This window comes from Dendrobates tinctorius, unplaced genomic scaffold (genome assembly GCF_039654945.1).
Source record: "Dendrobates tinctorius isolate UK_male_01 unplaced genomic scaffold, ASM3965494v1 ptg000049l, whole genome shotgun sequence".
Taxonomy (NCBI): Eukaryota; Metazoa; Chordata; class Amphibia; order Anura; family Dendrobatidae; genus Dendrobates; species Dendrobates tinctorius.
The window spans coordinates 25237926-25259456 of NW_027361717.1; the positions used below are offsets into that span (position 1 = coordinate 25237926).

General features: G+C 45.0%; 1 protein-coding gene across 1 annotated transcript in view; it reads left to right on the forward strand.

The window, feature by feature from the left end:
• The window catches only part of LOC141091152 (saxiphilin-like), a 149583-nt gene that overhangs the window by 99007 nt on the left and 29045 nt on the right, over positions 1-21531 (forward strand). The window contains exon 16 of the mRNA XM_073576550.1: positions 7182-7332. Coding sequence (XP_073432651.1) covers positions 7182-7332 — 151 coding nt within the window. The remainder of the gene's footprint in view (positions 1-7181; positions 7333-21531) is intronic.

Here is a 21531-nt window from a genome sequence, read left to right on the forward strand (position 1 = left end):
AAAACGCAGGTGTAAAAAGGTTTGCGGATTTGCTGCCAAAAATGCTGCAGAATTGTCAAAGGAATTTATGTCAGAAGGAGGAAGAGTGTGTGGGCAGAGAATATGTGTGGGCGTAGAATATGTGTGAGCGGAGAATATGTGAGAGTGGAGAATATGTGTGTGTCCATCTGTGGGTGTCTGCGTCTGTCTGCGCCTGTCTGTGGGTGTGATTGTACTTAGGTGTCGTCTAATGGAACCACTACTCCAATCTGGCTACGTCAGCTGTCACATATAACAGACAGCTTGAGCCGATGATGAGAGAATAGTCTCATCTTCCGGCGTCTGAGTTCAATCGTAAAATAAAAATCAAAACATTGACATAATCACATACAATATACATACTCATTGAACAACTAATCTCCAACACCTGCGTCTCCTGCAAGCAATCAAAAATAATACGATGAATAGAAAAATCCAGCTCTTGGTTCTTCCAGGGTTAAATTTGTTCAAAGAGAAATTTTTTAAAAGTCCAACTTCATAAAGACAGCATGAATGTCACCACCATACTTAGGGACACAAGAACAGACTCGTTTTGAGCTTACAAGCAATGATTAAGAGGTTGTAAGCTCCAAACGCGTCTGTTCTTGTGTCCCCAAGCATGGTGGTGACATTCATGCTGTCTTTATGAAGTTGGACTTTTAAAAAATTTCTCTTTGAATAAATTTAACCCTAGAAGAACCAAGAGCTGGATTTTTCTATTCATTGGATTCCCCTCCTGCTACACTGCAGACTTCCGTGCTTGGGTCTCCTGGATCTACTAAGGGGTGAGCTGATGATTTTTGTCTTTCTTATCAAAAATAAACCAATATATACTCCCTGTCTGCCGTAGTCCATTTAATACCAAGTGTCCCACATTGATGTCACCCGGCTACCGGCAATACACTGACAGGAGGTAATCGCTCCCGCAGTGTATCACTGCGCCGCTGTGAGAGTTCACCGGAGTACATCAGCTGATCAGCGCTGATGCTCTCACACAGCAGTAGTGCCGTGAGTGAGAGCACTAGAGCTGATGAACTCCAGTGAACTCTCACGGCAGCTCAGTGATACACTGCGAGAGAGATTACCTCCTGTCAGTGTATCACCGGCGGCGATGTGACTGTTCTATACGTGAGATCGCCGTGGGACACTCGGTATTAAATGGACTATGTCGAACATGATAGTATTTTATGCTGGTTTATTATTTTGCTTTTGTTGCAGGAGACGAGGGCATTGGGGATTAGGTGTTCAGTAAGTATGGTTAATTAAGATTCAATAAAGGAGTCTGTGTGATTATTTCAAATAAAGGACTTTATTCTGGTTGTGTGCTTATTTACCATATCCTATATGAGAAAGTTGGTCATTCAAAACACGAATATAATCCCGCAATTTGGTGAGACCGTTCTTTTTGCACACATGCTATGAGATTTTTGTGTCATGAAAAATACCTCAAACAAAAGGATGAGGCGTGCAATGGTAAAATAAGGTTATAGGCATGTATATGTTAAATACAATACCTCAGCTGAGGTGATATGCTCTGATATGTTAAATGTAATACCTCAAATGTGACACAAATGAAGCATTATGATGTCATGAATACCTGTGCATTTATGTACAGTATATAAATAGAGCTTGCAGTTACACATAACTGAAGTTTATAAAATGTAAAGCTGGTCTGTGGTTTTAATCCACTAATATATGTCAGTGTATAAGCAGGGGTTTGCAAAATTAGGATGCGGATATACCCTTTATGCTTTATTAAAATACCATAAGATGAATGTATCTTTATATGCCAAATGTAAGCACGGATCAGTAGGCATTTTGTCTGTTTGTTAGATGTTCATTCTCATTGGATATCACTGACTGATGGCCTGGTGGGCAAACTGTAATAGAGAGTATCAGGGTATTATTGTTTTTTTTTTGGGCTACGCCTGTCTATTATACCCAATGCTTGAAGGCAGCTATTCTGCACAGGGTCATATATAGTGTCTATCTAGAAATATATGATTGAAGGACACTTTCAATCAAGGAATTGTTGATTGATGTTGTATATACCAGTTTTTCTTGTTGCACGTTAGCTATTTGAGCACCTTGCACTTTTTTAGATTTTATAATTTGAAGCAAAAGTTATATTTTATTGCTATCCAATTGCTGGTTCCCCTGTAAACTAGCCAGTAAAGGCTAAGCAAAAAGCTGTCAGCTGATATTAATAGCCTGGAATCTTTGTAGCTATTGGCTCCTTCCCAGAATATTAACATCAGCCCTCAGCCGTCAGCTTTCCCTGTGCTGGTTATGAAAATTATGCGGTAGCCCACGCAATTTTCTTAACAAATTTTTTTTAAAATTGACAGATATTGCATTTCACGCAGATTTCATGTGTGTGTGTCTTTATTTAACTCTTTATGTACCATTTTATTAATGAGGGTATCTGGTTGACACCTGTTCATTACTAAATCTCGGGCTTGGTATTACATATATTTATATATACAGTATATACATTCACTTATATTTTTTTGTGTGTAAACATTATAAATTTGAACATGGTATGTAGTGATATTATGGTCTTCAATAGAGATTGAAAAAGAAGAGGTTGAACAAGGAAATGACAGCACAATTTTTTTTTAAATAAAATATATTTATTTAGCTCTATGTATTTACAAAAATGCATACAAAATCGCTTGAATATCTGCATGAAAAACCACAACAAAAACGCATAAAAAAGCACGGAATTTCCACTGCAATTTCTGCCAAGAGATGCAGAAACCGTGCAGAAATTTCTGCAAGAAACTCTGCAACGTGCGCACATAGCCTACAGTTCAGTTTCACTCATCTCTAAAGAGTAGGTAAACAAAAGTGAAAATATTTCAGACTTACCCAACATCCTACACATGTGCTAATGTCTTTTTAAAAATTCAAACTTTTCTGGATAAATTGTTGCTGATTCACTTTTTAGTCTAGTCAGTTTAGAGCGAAAATCCATAACGAGAAGTAATAATCAGAAAATTACCTATTGCTTAAATTTGTTTTTTTTGTGTTAAATGTATTTTTTTTTAATTTTAGCATTTTTTTTCCTTATCAAATCTATATTACAAAAAATAGAATTCTTCCAATTTTCACACTGACCACTGAAGATAGATATTGTAGAGTTGTGGTGTTTGCAGGTACGCAGGATGCAGCGTCGAGTCACGAGACAACTACGGTGCTTTTAAAGATTCGTTTATGGGACTTGAGGGGACTTCCCTCAGTCACGGCCTGATCACCGAAACAGGGGTAACACAGGTTGCCCACGCAGGGGCTCTAAACAAGCAAACACGGTAATGTAGAACACGACTACTCCCGGCAACGGCCGGTCACTATAGGGCCGCGGTGTGGCCAACTGCGGGTCCTTAAGTCTAGAGTCTACTTAGCTGTCCCGACGTCCCTCGCCGTTCTGGCTGCTGGCCTTTCGACGTAAGAGTTGCTGGGCCCAGTTGTTGAGGCGCTGTTGGAATCTTCGCGCTCGTTGGCGTGCTGAGGCCTTTGGAAGCCCACGGGCCCCAGCGGAGTCCTGGGACGAGTAGGCCGCAGCCCCTGGAGCCTGGCAGGTGGCAGGCGTGTACGGTGGCGAGTGACAGGCCACCTGAGCAGCTAACGGCTGCGACGGGGAGTCCGCAGTCAGGAGTGGCCCGGCCCCTGATGCAGCCCGGAGCGGGACAGTGGTGGCCACCGACGTCGCGGTGCTGGTCGCGGCCGCTGGTGTGCGCAGGGTGGCTGCAGGTGATTGGGCATGGGCTGCGGATCCGAGCTAAGGGGAAGCGGCCGCTGCAGCCGCGGGCAGAGGGGAGATAACAGCGGCCGCGAGCTGTGCTGGAGCAGCAGTGGCCGCGGGCTGTGGAGAGGCAGCAAGTCTGGGACGATTTGCTGGATACCGTCCCCCTGGAGTCCTCAGTCGGAGTCCTCCCTGGCGCTGGTCAGTCACTCTGGTTGGCAGTCGCTCCAACGCTCTCCTATTCTCTCTGTCCCGGTCTGCTGACTCATCGTCTGGGGAATTCCCCGCCCCTTTATACTGGTCCCTCCCCTAGCTCTCCTGTCTGTCACAAGGGTGCGTCGCTGAACATTGTCCCCCGGGGACAGTTTCCACCGGAACCTGGATAATGGCCCCCTTGCTTCCGGCCCGGGCATCCGACAGGGGGGGCCGCTCCTCCCACAGAGTCATAACTTATGTTGTTCACAGAAGACTTTTCAGAGATCTCCTTATCATCAGAGGCAAGATTACAATGACAGAAAACACTTCCATGGAGATCTGATAACTCAGAATCTAACAATAGGTGATGTAACTCCCTTTAGAATGACCTTTGCACACACTCATTAGATGTTTTGAAACAAAAGATAGAGTCTGAGTTAAGGTACTGTCACACTTAGCGATGCACCAGCGATCCCGACAAACGATATGACCCGGTCAGGATCGCTGGTGCATCGCTAAGTGGTCGCTAGTGAGCTGCCACACAGGCAGATCTCACTAGCGACATAGCAGCGGTCGGCGGTCGCTACTCACCTGTCAGACGAGGCGATGAAGACGTCCTCCTGCCCGCGTCGCTCGTCGCCACAGCAGGAAGCCCCACAGGAAGCTGACGACGAGAAACGGCTCAGGCTGTTCTCGTGCGATCAGCGATAATCAGCGGGGGAGCCGGTCGGAGGTAAGTATCACACATAGCGATATCGCTGCTGCGTCACAAAACCAGTGATGTTATAGCGATATTGCTAGCGATATCGCTTAGTGTGATGGGCCCTTTAGGCTATTGCTGCTAATGTACATGTACATTTCCTAAACAAACAGAAAGTATGAGTTCAGAATAGTCCCAGTAGGCAGTATGAAAACTGCACAATTTCTAATTTTTTTTTTTTAAAATACAGATCATATTATTAAAAATAAACATTGAGAAAAAGTACATTTAACATAAAAACCTGATGTAACAACAGGTCATATTATGATGACACATTCCTTTTCACTCCTTCGTGACTGAGAAAGTTTCCGTTTTTGCATCCCTCTTCCGAGAACCATAAGCTTATTTTTTGCCTCTTGAGGTATTGTTGCATAATGTAGTTACTTACTGTAGTTGGAGTTTTGCATGCCACCGTTCATTTTGCAATACAGTTTTCTGGAAAATGAAGAAAAAATTCCAATTGTTTAGAAATAGGAAAAAAAGGCCATTCTGCGATTGTTTTTTTTACAGGGTTCAATATGCGGTATAGATGGCTTAGACCTGTCAGCATGATTTTTCAAGTCAGTATAATTATGGTGATACCAAACTTGTAAAGTTTTATTCTAAGTGATGAAAAAAAAACAGTATGAAAAAGAGGTTTGTGTCTTTGTTATCTGAATCCCACAACAGTTTTATTTGTTTCTCGATGAAGCAGTATAGGGGTTGGGAAAAGATTATTAATTTGAATTTTCTGATTTTAGATTTTTAAAACCTTTTTTTCTGTTTATTTTTAGTCCCCCTAGTGGACTTGAACCTGCGATCTATTCCAGTATGTAGGTAAATTAAAAGTCTGGTTAGGGTGCCCAATACATCACAACAACGCAATTGGCACCACTCCTGCCACTGCGAGAGACTGACAGAGGCACTTAAAGGGAATCTGTCACCTATTTTTCGCCTATCAGCTGTCGTCACCACCATCAGGGCTTATCTACAGCATTCTGCGGACCAGCAGCAGTTTTTGCTGCGGTGTACAGTACCATGATTCCCTATGGGAATCAAAAACCGCAGTGCAGACGGTGCGGATTTTTCCGCGCGGATTATCTGCGGTTTTCAATCCGCAGAAAGAATTGACATGTCAATTCTTTCTGCGGATTCCCCTGCGGTTTGCCATCTCCTCCATTGAGGAGATGAAAAACCGCAGAGCAATCCGCAGGTAAAACCGCAGGTCTTTTGACCTGCGGTTTCACCTGCAGATTTTACAAAATCCGCGCGGATGAATCCGCACATAATCCGCAGCGTGTGCACACAGCCTTACTGTGACGTCTTCTTTGCTGCCTGTCGTGGCTCCTGCACAGGCGCACTGCTCTGCCTTGTTGAGTGCAGAGCAGAATACTGCAGTGCGCAGGCGCCGGACTGAAGGAAAGAAGAGGACGTCATCTTTAGAAGAAGGAAGGCGCCGGACCGGACCGTGACACCCATCGGACCAAAACCGGACCAGGACCGCCCCTGGGTGAGCATAGTCTAACTCATTTTTTTCATCTTTCAGGTTACACCGGGAGCTTATCTATCTACCTTACAGAATGCTGTAGATAAGCCCCTGATGGCAGTGCCGGCAGCTGATACTCGAAAAATGTGGTGACAGATTCCCTTTAAGAGGTTCACAGTAAGAAGCACAGCTAGTATAACTCAGCCAGATATACACTATAGAAAAAATATTAACCCCTTGGTGACCACAGATACGCCTTTTAACGGTGGCAGTGAAATCTTGGAGAGTGAAAAAAGACAGACATAGGCGACCAAAGCATCATCACTTGAGTAGGTGGTAGGTATCTTCTACTTCAAACAATTGTTGACATATCACATTAACATATCAGGAGTTGATCTGTGATGATGAGACTAATTAGATTTCCACCAGTTGATAAAATGAAAGGTAGAAGCTCTCAGCTGAGCACTATGCCATTTCGATTCTAATTTTACTTGGGTAAATCCATACAATGGATCCACAGATGGCCCTAAACCCCCACTGATCAAGACTTCTGAAATGTCTGGTATATATGACATTATGAGATATCGTAAAACAGGTAACTCCTGTTTATTTATGGATAATTTAGACACCAAGATATTCATAATAATTTTCGATAATTAATGCTTAGGACTGGGTGTAATGCAGAGTGAAAACAGCTACAAAATTTATTACAAAATCTATTTCAAATTCTGTAATGCACGACGATTAGTATTGTGAATTCTAAGCGGGAAAACTTGCTCTTAGCCCCGATAACGCTGATTATATTCCCACACAAATATTATTGGAAGTACAAGTTTTTCCAATGGTGATTAAAAATCATGGACTTATCAATATTTTACTCTGATTTGTAGCCAAAAGTTCCGTGTTTTTAAGGACTGTCTGTAATTTATGGCTGGTTGGTACTGATAATACTGCTGAGAAAATAAATGAACATGTTGATATATTTATGTCCTCAATAGGTTCCTACTTCAGTCAGAGCTGCGCTCCAGGATCCCCCATTGGTTCCAATCTCTGCAAACTGTGTATTGGTGATCCACAAAACACCGAGGCAAATACGAAATGTTCTCTAAGCGACAAAGAGGCGTATTACGGCAATGAAGGGGCCGTCAGGTAAAATAGTCTAGTAGGATCATCCTATCCATCCTGCTCTTGTCATTTTACATGTAGTGGAGGCCGATTCTTGAGTCTTTATTATATGGAGATAGAAAATTCATAGTCTGCAGCAAATTCCACATTCTGTTAAAAAAGAATGGTTTGCATATCTGTGGCGCCCCTGAGGCTTCAGTCGCCACAGAGGTACTGCACCTTCTCCTAAGGTGTAGTACCCCACCATCCAGGTAAGGTGGGAACTCCTGACTACACTCCACATCTGCATTCCACACACAGGATAGTTCAGTGGGGACACCTAACAGCTTCAGGCTGGGGGTAGCAGAGCACCCCTTGTGGAACTCTGCTTCGTAACACAAGATGTGCTGGGAGGCGGGTGGAGCGAGATGATACAAAAGAGTGGGAAGAGTGAGAGTTAGGGAGTTGGTTAGTGAGAGAGGAGAGAAGATGGATGTCTGAAGGACGTGCTGCAGCAGGTCCCAGTGATCTGGGCTGCTGGCACGAGAAAGACAGAGAAAGAGACTGATAAGATTGATAACCTAACCATCCATAAGAGAGAGAGAACAGATCGGAACGAAGGAGAATAGAAGGACGGTGGGAAGCTGGTTGAAGAAAGATAGATAACCCTTCCAGTCCAGAGCGCAAAGGCCGGGGCCAAGTCCCCGAGGTTGATCATAGAATCATAGAATCGTAGAGTTGGAAGGGACCTCCTGGGCCATCTGGTCCAACCCCCTGCTCAAAGCAGGATTCGCTAAATCATCCCAGTCAGATGTCTGTCCAGCCTCTGTTTGAAGACTTCCATTGAAGGAGAACTCACCACTTCTCGTGGCAGCCTGTTCCACTCATTGATCACTCTAACTGTCAAAAAGTTTTTTCTAATATCTAATCTGTGTCTCCTCCCATTCAGTTTCATCCCATTGCTTCTAGTCTTTCCTTGTGCAAATGAGAATAAAGTTGATCCTTCTACAATGTGACAGCCCTTTAGATATTTGTAGACAGCTATTAAGTCTCCTCTCAGTCTTCTCTTTTGCAAACTAAACATTCCCAAATCCTGCAACCTTTCCTCATAAGACAGGAAACTTTTTCGGATCTTTATGTCCAGCAACAGACACCAGTGGAGTAGTGAGCCGCTAATGCCTTGCTCCCATCATAGACTTGGGACACAACAGCACTTGGATAGTGAGCCGGGATGCGATAGTGGAGTCCCCGAAGCAGGCTACAGCTGTCTGTCATACAAGTAAAGACTAGGAACACTTAGAGAGAGGCATTCCAGGGTAACTAAGTACTGGGGTGCTTCGCACCTAAAGGCGCATTGGAGGAGTCGTTCAGGAAGGTACATGTTGGCGGAGTGTGGAAAGGAGAATCCTATCTTGCCTGGAGTTTGGCTGGAGCCCTGACCTGGAGAACACAGTACGGAGGCAGGCGTGTGTGTGATCTGCAAACAGTGAGTAAAGCTTTGGAACCGCACACCCTGGTGTCCTCCAGTTATTCCGCACCGTTACACCTGAGTACCTGTACCTACACCATCTACGCCTCCCCACCATTACTGCATCTACACTGCCCTGGGACTACAGCTCCGCCTGTGGGGAGCTTTACCATCTATACTGCACACACCATCAGTCGCAGTGGATCTGCCCGCAGCGTCGGCCTAGCACCACACTTGCCGAGCACCACAGGTGGCGTCACAAACTATTTCTATAAACTGTAATATAACTACATCTCCCACCAATTCATTGGGCGCCCAGGGACACGGACCAGGTCACCGCTGCTGTGACACGTCCCCCTGATACTGGCCCGGTACCGAGTACCTCGCAGCCCTGGGACGAGGGGCGACCCAAATTTTGGCGTCATGAACAGGATGACGAGACCCGATGCCATCGGGTTCTGTGTGCCTTGGATTTACAACTTTTGAAGATGTGCAAAAGACCAAATTTAATAGACTGTGACATGAATCTTCAAAAATGGCCGCTGGCACGGAGAAGAAGAGAGTGAAGAGATGGGAGGTCCTAAGAAAAGACCGCGAAGAGTATTGGGCCTTCCCTGCCTGAATTACTATATGACAGATGCATGGCCCACCCCCGAGGGGTTCGTATATTGGCTTGGTATGGAGGCGCTGGAAGAAGATGCCGCCCCCGGAAGGAGGGGCAGAGGAAGCCAGTGGCAAGAAGGAGGGCGGAGCAAGAGGAAGAACGCCAGAACGCCATTTTGGGAAGCAAGGGAAGGAGGCCTGCGGAGCGCGGGGAAGTGCAAACCCCCGGCACCATGGTTGACAGCTCCAACCCTGAACCTGGCATGATTTGCCAGCAATTACAGGACGAGATTACGGAACTGACCACCCGTCTGCAACTGAGAAGAGAAGCGCTGGAGAGGCTGAGACGGCACCGTGCACCTGCAGGGCTTGCACCTGCGGTACCCAGTTCACCGGTACCCGCTGCTACACCGGACTGCCCCGGACGGCGCTGACCTACACATCTACCCTGATCGTGCGGCTGAGCACCACCTGCCTGGAGAAGTTACAGGAGGACCCGGGAGTGGAAGCGGAGCTCCCGCCTGGACCTGACACGGCTGTGCTGGTCCCCGCAGAAACCCCTGCGGATCCAGAGCCCTCACCTGCTTCTTCATCACCTGCACCGGAGCAGAGGCCGCACCGCCGGGAGGCCTCAGGTATGTCCGACGCCCCTTCACACGAGAAGACCCGGGGTTGCCCCACGGTTGCAGCAGCTGGCCAGGTTGTGCTAGACCTGGTCTGGGACCGGGAAGCCAGTCCCCGGGGGAGACACCGGAACCCCCAACGGCAGTACCGTAGGTGTTATGAATGAGTCACCGTAGGAGGCAAAAACAAAAATACTAGCTAAGTCCAGAAAACCAGAGAAGTTGGCAGCTATCGGATTGCAGACCCCTGAACCTATCAACAACAACTAGCAGTAGCCGTGGGGGGTTCCTACGGTGCCCTAGACCCCTTGATCACAGCCGGAGAACTACATAGCCTAAAGACAGAAAGGGAAATCTAAACTGCCCCAGAGCAGACCCCAAAGCAATAGGCAGCCCCCAACATATAATGACGGTGAAGCAAGATGAAAAAACACACAGATAGAAAGATAGGCTGAGCAAATGATGGGGCCCAAGATAACTAGATAGGACAGGATAGAAAAGCTGCTGTCTGTAATCCGCCAAAACCCTATCAAAACAAGAGCCAACAGCTGATAGGGAAAAAAACCCTGAAGACTCTAGGCTTCAAAAAGACTATATCAGTACTCAGGTGTTTTCTGAAGACAGGAATTCAGCTCACCCCAGCAGGGAAGGGCAGAAATCAAGGAAAACAATGCAAAACAAAACCAAAACACAAATGCAAAAAGTAGAGCAGAAAACTTAGCTTTTGAGGAGCAGGAATCAGACTGGTCTCCTAGAATCCCTCAGAGAGATCACCAGCAAGGCAGAAGGGCATCGGCTGCCTTATATCCAGTCAGTAATTCCCGTCACCCAGTAATCATCATCCTGCCCAGGTGCTTGGTAATCAGCCTCACTACCTTCCTTCACCAGAAGAGGGAGTTCATCAGACCTCAATGGTGAAGGGGAAAATGAACTCACAACACGTAGGCCCCAGTAGGCAAAAGCAGGTCCCGTGAGGAGGAGGAGCAGAATGAGGCCTATCACCGAGCCACCATTAAACAGCTGGCAGCTGAGTACCGGGAGAGGGAACAGAGGAGACTGGCTGTACTGGGCTCGGATCTGAGCAGGAAAGAGAGGGCCCGTGCTGGGCATTACAGTTCCCAGGATGCCGCAGGATGGGGACAGGTCCTTAATGTTAATCAAGAACGGGGGTTCGGATTTATTGCAGACCCCAAGAGGATAAGTGACTTATTCTTCAACCGGAGGGACATTGAATCCTACTTGCCCAAAGGACACCCTAAAAGAAACCTGCAGCCTGGGGAGTATGTCACCTTTACCTGCCATGATGGGCTCAGGGGATGGTACGCCCTTAATGTATGATGTATCCCTGCAGAGTTCATCGAGAGGTACCTGTCATCGAAACCAGTCAATGCTCCTCCACCCACAGTCATTACCCAAGTTACTCAGGTACCTGCTACCAGGATTCCAGTTACTCCAAAGTCGACTCCAACCCGGCAGCCTAAGAAGATCTCTGGCCTGACACAGTGGGAAGAGGACTACCTAAAAATGGCCAATGATTATCTCGAATATGGTGATAGTACCAGAACCCCAGGAGGGGATCACCAGTAAATAAGAAACAGGAAAAACTTACAATCTCGTTACCCAGGAGGGTCATTTGCACCAGTTGTGCCTTTGCTATTTTTGTTCATCATGTTGCCCAGTTTGTGATTGGCAGTGTTGTTTTTGAAATGGAACTGTGGAGATCATAGACGCTGATTGGTCCAAAACTTTATCTGTACATAGTTTGCACCCCTTTGGTGCTCACTCTTGGTTTTACATATGGAACCCTTTGCGAAGATAATGTTTACATATAGACACTTTGCGAAGATGATGTTTATGAATGGACACTTTTCGAAGAATGATGTCTACCTCAAGGGGCACTGCAAGAGATCCCGGCTGGGAGCAGTGTTCAGCACCTTACAAGAATTTTGAATGTTTTATGAAAAAGTATTTGATAATGTTGTGTCTTATGAAAAGTAAATGTCTTTTATAGAATGTTTGATACAGAGAATTAGAATAGAATGAAAAACTTGAATAAAGTGACAGGTGACAGGCCAAGTGTAGAAGGTCAGTGTCTTGCGTCCAATAGAGAGAGAAAGAAAAAAAGAGAATAATTGATAGAGAATGTAATAAAGAAAATGTGTTGAGTATAGCACTTTGAATTAAGAATTGCACTTAAGTAAACTTTTGATACTAGGATAGGAAGTTAGCCTGTTTGTAACGTTTAAGAAATGTGCCTCCCACATTAGGAAGATTATATAAGTATTTTTAACCAGCATTTAAAAATTTTTGTGTGTTCTTGCACTGCTAATCTTGTTGTCTTGCAGCCCGCGGACGTGCTGTGTTTAACGGGGGGGTATGTGGCGTCCCTGAGGCTTCAGTCGTCACAGAGGTACTGCACCTTCTCCTAAGGTGTAGTGCCCCACCATCCAGGTATGGTGGGAACTCCTGACTACACTCCACATCTGCATTCCACACACAGGATAGTTCAGTGGGGACACCTAACAGCTTCAGGCTGGGGGTAGCAGAGCACCCCTCGTGGAACCCTGCTTCGTAACACGAGATGTGCTGGGAGGCAGGTGGAGCGAGATGATACAAAAGAGTGGGAAGAGTGAGAGTTAGGGAGTTGGTTAGTGAGAGAGGAGAGAAGATGGATGTCTGAAGGACGTGCTGCAGCAGGTCCCAGTGATCTGGGCTGCTGGCACAAGAAAGACAGAGAAAGAGACTGATAAGATTGATAACCTAACCATCCATAAGAGAGAGAGAACAGATCGGAACGAAGGAGAATAGAAGGACGGTGGGAAGCTGGTTGAAGAAAGATAGATAACCCTTCCAGTCCAGAGCGCAAAGGCCGGGGCCAAGTCCCCGAGGTTGATCGGATCTTTATGTCCAGCAACAGACACCAGTGGAGTAGTGAGCCGCTAATGCCTTGCTCCCATCATAGACTTGGGACACAACAGCACTTGGATAGTGAGCCGGGATGCGATAGTGGAGTCCCCGAAGCAGGCTACAGCTGTCTGTCATACAAGTAAAGACTAGGAACACCTAGAGAGAGGCATTCCAGGGTAACTAAGTACTGGGGTGCTTCGCACCTAAAAGCGCATTGGAGGAGTCGTTCAGGAAGGTACATGCTGGCGGAGTGTGGAAAGGAGAATCCAATCTTGCCTGGAGGTTGGCTGGAGCCCTGACCTGGAGAACACAGTACGGAGGCAGGCATGTGTGTGAACTGCAAACAGTGAGTAAAGCATTGGAACCGCACACCCTGGTGTCATCCTGTTATTCCGCACCGTTACACCTGAGTACCTGTACCTACACCATCTACACCTCCCCACCTTTACTGCATCTACACTGCCCTGGGACTACAGCTCCGCCTGTGGGGAGCTTTACCATCTATGCTGCACACACCATCAGTCCCAGTGGATAGTGGATCTGCCCGCAGCGTCGGCCTAGCACCACACTTGCCGAGCACCACGGGTGGCGTCACGAACTATTCCTATAAACTGTAATATAACTACATCTCCCGCCAATTCATTGGGCGCCCAGGGCCACGGACCGGGTCACAGCTGCTGTGACACGTCCCCCTGATACCGGCCCGGTACCGAGTACCTCGCAGCCCTGGGACGAGGGGCGACCCATATCCCACAAATGATTTGACCCACAATATAAACTAAAATAATAGCAGACAAAATGGGATGTGATGAGTGTACTGAAGGAACTGGATTTAATCCTTTAGTGAAGGATAGGGGTCATCATAAGTTATCAATATAATGGTCTTAGGAGCGTTTCTTACTCTGTACAGTGTGGGTGCTGGCTGTATTACATACCTGACAGTAACTGATGCAATGAAAGCTAGCTTTAATTGCCTCAGTTTAACCTCTTAACTGCCACTGTGCGTCAAAAGCCTGTAATAGTCAATATCCCAATCAAGGCAAAAATGGAAGCTGGCACGTTTAGGCAGGTTGTGATGCAGAAATGAAGAGCTTAGGGATTACAGAAAGGATTTTATTAATACCAATACATTTCTGTGTCAGACGAGTGTCTTTCTCAATGTATAAAACTAAATGTCGCTTCTTGATTTCTCAAGCTAACTAGTGCGCTCTTTTTTTTTGCGGAATGTACCAAACTGTTGATTTGGCCACTCCTAACATTTCTGCTATCTCTTCGATGTATTTCTTCATTTTTTTCAGCCTAATGATGGTTTGTTTTCCTTCCATTAAGAGCTCCATTGACTTCATGTTGTGAGTTCACAGCAACAGCTTTCATACGTAAATGCCACACCTGGAATCAGCCCCAGACCTCTTACCTGCTTAATTGATGATAGGTTAATGAGGGAATAGCCCATGCAATCCCTTAAGGAGCTTTTGAGATAATTGTCCCACTACTTTCAGCCCCTTTAAAAAGAGGCAGTTGTATATTAAAGAGCTTTAATCCCTAAACCCTTACTCCACTTAGGCTGTGAATACCCTCAAATTAAAGCTGAGGGTCTGCAGTTTAAGCCCATATATTGATCATAAAACTGTATCTTGATTATGTTTTAGTAAACATCTAAAATAACAAACCTTGTGTTGCTATCCAAATATGGACCTAACTGCTCGTAAGTATATGGGAAAAAATCTACCGAGTTCAATGTCTGTGTAATTTTTTTAATGTGATTTTTAGCTAAGATCCATTCCCCTGCTGTGGTTTGTACGGTTATTTGGCCTTAGTTATCAGAACGGTATTATAGTTTTGCGCTGCTTTCCATTTTACCAGAGGAGTGTAAAAAACTGATGTTATCCTTCCGGTCAGTCGTTTGTTTCTCTGCAAACTATTGTGATGTGTATATGTGTCCAACATGAAGTATTGAGATAGCGGAGGCCGATGTACAGTGGGGAAAAAAGTATTTAGTCAGTCACCAATTGTGCAAGTTCTCCCATTTAAAAAGATGAGAGAGGCCTGTAATTGACATCATAGGTAGACCACAACTATGAGAGTCACAATGAGAAAACAAATCCAGAGAATCACCTTGTCTGATTTGGCAAGATTTATTTTGCAAATTATGGTGGAAAATAAATATTTGGTCATTAACAAAAGTTCATCTCAATATTTTGTTATCTAGCCTTTGTTGGCATTGACAGAGGTCAAACATTTCTGTAAGTCTTCACAACATTGGCACACGCTGTTGGTGGTATGTTAGCCCATTCCTCCATGCAAATCTCCTCTAGAGGAGTAATGTTTTGGGCCTATCACTGGGCAACACGGACTTTCAAATCCCTCCAAAGGTTTTCTATGGGGTTGAGATCTGGAGACTGGCTAGGCCACTCCAGGACCTTCATATCATACGAAGACACTCCTTCGTTGTCTTGGCGGTGTGCTTCGGATCATTATCAAGCTGAAAGACCCCATCCACGTTTCATCTTCAATGCCCTTGCTGATGGAAGGAGGTTTGCACTCAAAATCTCATGATACATGGCCCCATTCGTTCTTTCATGTACACGGATCAGTTGTCCTGGTCCCTTTGCAGAGAAACAGCCCCAAAGCATAATGTTGTCACCCCCATGCTTCACAGTAGGTACGGTATTCTTTGAATGCAACTCAGCATTCTGTCTCCTACAAACACGACAAATTTTGTTTCTACCAAACAGTTCTACTTTGGTTTCATCAGACAATATCACATTCTCCCAATACTCTTCTGGATAATATACTGTAAATGCTCTCTATCAAACTTCAGACTGGCCCGGACATGTACAGGCTTAAGCGGGGGGACAAGTCTGGCACTGCAGGATCTGAGTCCTTGGCGGCGTAGTGTGTTACTGATGGTAGCCTTTGTTACGGTGGTCCCAGCTCGATGCAGATTCTGGGATTTTTGCTCACCGTTCTTGTGATCATTTTGACCCCACGGGTGAGATCTTGTGTGAAGCCCCAGATCGAGGGAGATTATCAGTGGTCTTGTATGTCTTCCACTTTCTAATTATTTCTACCACAGTGATTTCATCACACCAAGTTGCTTGCCTATTGCAGATTCAGTTTTCCCAGCCTGATGCAGGGCTACAGTTTTGCTTCTGGTGTACTTCGACAGCTCTTTGGTCTTCACCATAGTGGAGTCTGGAGTGTGACTGTTTGAGGTTGTAGACTGGTGTCTTTTATGCTGATAACAAGTTCAAACAGGTGTCATTACTACAGGTAATGAGTGGAGGACAGAGGAGCCTCTTAAAGAAGACGTTACAGGTCAGTGAGAGACAGAAATCTTGCAAGTTTTTAGGTGACCAAGTATTTATTTTCCACCATAATTTGCAAAATAAATTTTGCCAAATCAGACAAAGTGATTTACTGGATTTGTTTTCTCATTTTGACTCTCATAGTTGTAGTCTCCCTATGATGTCAATTACAGGCCTCTCTCATCTTTTTAAGTGGAAGAACGTGCACAATTGTTGGCTGGCTAAAACTTTTTTTCCTCACTGTACACACTGGATCATTCACAGAAGCACAAATTTTCTGCTGGTCAACATCTGTATTTTCTTGTTCCAGCAAAACACAATATATCTGGTTTGGTGTGGAAATGGTGTAACACAGGATTGGTGCAATGAAAAAAAAAATATGTAGACAGACGTGTTTGGGCACAGGTTGTGTCATGAATTTTAAGAAAGAATAATGAGAAGTCTGAAGAAATTATTGCAAAAATGATCCCAGAAAGGAAACATCAGCTGTTATGTCTCACTGGTGAAGTGGATCTTCTAAGCCCCAGATCCAGGAGAGCAGTTCTAGAACATCACATGCAGGAGGCAGCAGGATGGAGCAGTGGGCTGTACAGTCATGGCCAAAAGTTTAGAGAATGACACAAATATTATATTTTCACATGATCTGCTGCCCTCTGGTTTTTATGTGTTTGTCAGATGTTTTTATCACATACAGAAATATAATTGCAATCATATTATGAGTAACAAAAGGTTATATTGACAGTTAGAATGAGTTAATGCAGCAAGTCAATATTTGCAGTGTTGACCCTTCTTCTTCAGGACCTCAGCAATTCTCCCTGGCATGCTCGCAATCAACTTCTGGATCAAATCCTGACTGATAGCAGTCCATTCTTGCAAAATCAATGCTTTTATTTTGTCTGAATTTGAAGGTTTTTGTTTGTCCACCCGTCGCTTGATGATTGACCACAAGTTCTCAATGGGATTAAGATCTGGGGAGTTTCCAGGCCATGGTCCCAAAATCTCTATGTTTTGTTCCCTGAGCCATTTAGTTATCACCTTTGCTTTATGGCAAGGTGCTCCATCATGTTGAAAAAGGCATTGTTGATCGCCAAACTGCTCTTGGACGGTTGGGAGAAGTTGCTCTTGGAGGACATTCTGGTACCATTCTTTATTCATGGCTGTGTTTTTAGGCAAGAGTGAGAGAGAGCCCATTCCTTTGGCTGAGAAGCCACCCCACACATGAATGGTTTCAGGATGCTTGACAGTTGGCATGAGACAAGACTGGTGGAAGCGCTCACCTGGTCTTCTCCGAATAAGCCGTTTTCCAGATGTTCCAAACAATCGAAAAGGGGATTCATCAGAGAAAATGACTTTACCCCAGTCCTCAGCAGTCCACTCCCTGTACCTCTTGCAGAATATCTGTCTGTCCATGATGTTTTTTCTGGAGAGAAGTGGCTTCTTTGCTGCCCTCCTTGAGACCAGGCCTTGCTCCAAGAGTCTCCGCCTCACAGTGCGTGCAGATGCACTCACACCTGCCTGCTGCCATTGCTGAGCAAGCTCTGCACTGCTGGTAGCCCGTTCCCGCAGCTGAAACACTTTTAAGAGACGGTCCTGGCGCTTGCTGGTCTTTCTTGGGCGCCCTGGAGCCTTTTTGGCATCAAGGGAACCTCTCTCCTTGAAGTTGTTGATGATGCGATAGATTGTTGACTGAGGTGCAATCTTTCTAGCTGCGATACTCTTCCCTGTTAGGCTATTTTTGTGCAGTGCAATGATGACTGCACGTGTTCCTTTAGAGATAACCATGGTTAACAGAAGAGAAACAATGATGCCAAGCACCAGCCTCCTTTTAAAGTGTCCAGTGTTGTTATTCTTACTTAATCATGACAGATTGATCTCCAGCCCTATCCTCATCAACACCCACACCTGTGTTAATGGAGCAATCACTGAAACGATGTTAGCTGGTCCTTTTAAGGCAGGGCTGCAATGATGTTGAAATGTGTTTTGGGGGATAAAGTTAATTTTCTAGGCAAATATTGACTTTGCAAGTAATTGCTGTTAAGCTGATCACTCTTTATAACATTCTGCAGTATATGCAAATTGCCATTAGAAAAAATGAAGCAGTAGACTTTGTAAAAATTAATATTTGTGTCATTCTCTAAACTTTTGGCCATGACTGTAGAACAGATGTCGCGCTGATCTGTAGTAGAGTTGAAACAATAACCGTTTTAGCAGAGCTGGATCAGCAAATTCTTATCAGTTGATATAATAATATGGCACAGTTGTTATCACGATATAGCAGAGTTGGAAATATGATAAAGCAAAGAGAGTACAACAATGTAAAATGGTCATTACTGAGTTTTAGCAGAGTAGCAGAGTTGTAATGCACCGTAGCATTCCTGGAACAGCAATGTAGCAGAACTGAGGCTGAGAGATGATTCACAGCACGAAGGTGTGCTAATAGGTCACAGACTGCACATGAGTCAACGGTCTGATGTAGCAGCAAAAAAGGAAAACACAGTTCTAGGATGTACAGTATTAAGAGAAGCATAGGATCTAGATCATGTGAAGTAATTATCCTCCTCTACTCCTCTTTGGTCAGGCCTCATCTGGGCACATTTTAAAAAAGACATTGAAAAACTGGAGCCAGTTCAGAGAAGAGCTACCAGAATGGTAACAACTGCCAAGTATGCCCTTCAAAGAACGGTTAAAGGATCTGAGAATGTTTAGCCTTCAAAAAAGAAGGCTAAGAGGAAACTTAATAGCTGTCTACAAATATCTGATGGGATATCACACTGTTTGCACATGGAAACACGAGAAACAAATTAAACTGAAAGAAGATACAGATTAGATATTAGAAAAAACGTATTTGGGTCGCCCTCCCAGGGCTGTGGGATGCTCGGTACCGGGTCAGCAACTCAGCGGGGAAGGTGTCACAGCAGCGGTGACCCGGTCCTTGCCCCTGGGCGCCCAATGTAAAAAGGGGAATTGAATGGTGGAATGTAGTGGATTAAATGAATAGTTCGTGACACCACCTGTGGTGTTCGGCAATAGATATGTAAGCCGACGCTGCAGACAGATCCTCTGGGACTGATGGTGTGGTGCAGCAATGATGTTATAGCCCTCCACAGGCAGGGCTGTAGTCCCAGGGCAGAGTAGAAGTGACACGTAGATGGTGTAGTGTCTGGCGCAAGGGATGTGTCAGTGCTGGGCAGGTTCTCCCAGGAATGAGTGGAGGACACCAGGGCATGTAGTTCCAAAGCTTTACTCACAGTCTGTTGCACAAACAGGTGCCTGCCTCCGTGCCGTGTCCTCTGGGTCAGGGAGTCAGTCAACCTCCAGGCCAGATGGAATACTCCTTTCCAACACTCCGCCAACATGTGCCTTTCTGAACGTCTCCTCTTAAAGCGCCATTAAATGAAGTACTCCTAGTACTGTGTTATGGAACCAAATAAACTCCAGGATTTATAAAAAAAATCCCGCAGGGAAAACCAATAAAATTAAAATTCTTAAAATATGTCTGTATCCATACAAAATAAAATTATTTATGTTTATAATGAAAAAGTTCCGGGAACACAATGCTCAATAAAAAATGCCTTTATTAAAATTTTGGCACAACATACAAGCGCATAAAAAGAAAAATACACAACCACATTAGCAATATATGTATGGAAACAGAAAATGCCAGTCCATAACATAAGGCTTAATTAATAAACCAGGTAATTAATCATAATGTGTACATAATTGATTAACCATACCTATGTGTAAAAACATGTGCTCAAAGTGCTGTAGTGCAACTGTGCAAGCATTAATACACACTATAATAGTGTCAAAAAACAACAAATAACGTGCTATGTAATGATTAATACCTGTATGTAAGCCTATATGCGCTGTGTGGAGTGTCCTAGAACGCGCCCCAACGCGCGTTTCGGAAAATAGATCCCCCTGATGAAGGAGATCTATTTTCCGAAACGCGCGTCGAGGCGCGTTTTGGGACACTCCACACAGTGCATATAGGCTTACAGGTATTAATCATTACATAGCACGTTGTTGTTTTTTTGACACTATTATAGTGTGTATTAATGCTTGTACGGCAGACAGCTGTAGCCTGCTTCGGGGACTCCTTGCTACTAAGTCCCGGCTCACTATCCAGTTGCTGTTGTGCCCCCAAGTCTTGTTTGGGAATAAAGTGGTCACTACTTCTATTCCTCCGGTGTCTGCTGCAGGACCATTAGTATCCATACAACCTCGGGGACCGGGCCCCGGCCTTGCGCTTAGAACTTCTAGGAAGGGTTCTCTTCTAACCCACGTCCTTTTTTCTCTTTTACTCCTCACGTTCCGTACTGATCTTCCTGTCTATGGAGAGTCAGGCTTTCAGTCTATGTTGCTCTCTCTCCCTTCCCTGTGCCAGCAGACCCAGGTCACTGGGATCTGCTGCAGCACTTCCATCCATCTATCCCTCTCTCTGGGGATTTTCTTCTCTCTCCAACAACTACTGACTACTCTGCTCAACTCTTCCCCCCCTTTGTAATGTAAACTAACTCCACCCACCTCCCAGCACGTTTCGTGTTCCAAGAAAGGAGCCACTAATGGGTGCTTTGCTATACTCCAAGCAGGGAGCCGCCGAAGGTGCTTTGCTACACTACTTTGTGGTGTGGGGTGCAGGTGTTGGAGTGTGGTCAGGTGTCTCCACCTTACCTGGATGGTGGGGCACCACACCTCAGGAGGAGGTGCAGTACCTCTGTGGCGACTGAGTCTCAGGGGCGCCACATGACAGTGAGGGTGATCAATGAGTGGAGCAGGCTGCCACAACAGATGGTGAGAGTTCTCCTTCAATGGAAGTCTTCAAACAGAGGCTGGACAGACATCTGTCTGAGATGGTTTAGTGAATCCTGCAATAAGCAGGGGGTTGGACACGCGTCCCTTCCAACTCCAACATTCTGATTCTATGCCTTCAGCATTAACTTTTCATTATTGAGTTTGTTTGCAGTACACATGCTCCATCTAGGGGCTGAATTTATTTATTGCCTTTTTACCCAGCTAATTAGTCTGTTTACTCTATGTAGAAACAGGAAGGCTCTTGTCCCTGCATAACTTATTCCCTCTCCAACTTCTGACTCAGCTGCTCCGCTCCTCCTCCCTGCCATAGACTTTTGCAGTGTCTCAAGATTTGTGCAAACAAAATTTTGATGGGAGTGCTTTTTTAAAGTTTGCCAGTAGGTGGAGCGAAGTTTTACTGCAACATATTCTTGATTTTTGGCTTGGAATGCGGTCCCTATGTGTTGAGTAGATTCCTCAATGTCCAAAATTCCACAAGGGCATTTGATCAAGTAAAATACAAAATTGCTATCACAAGTGA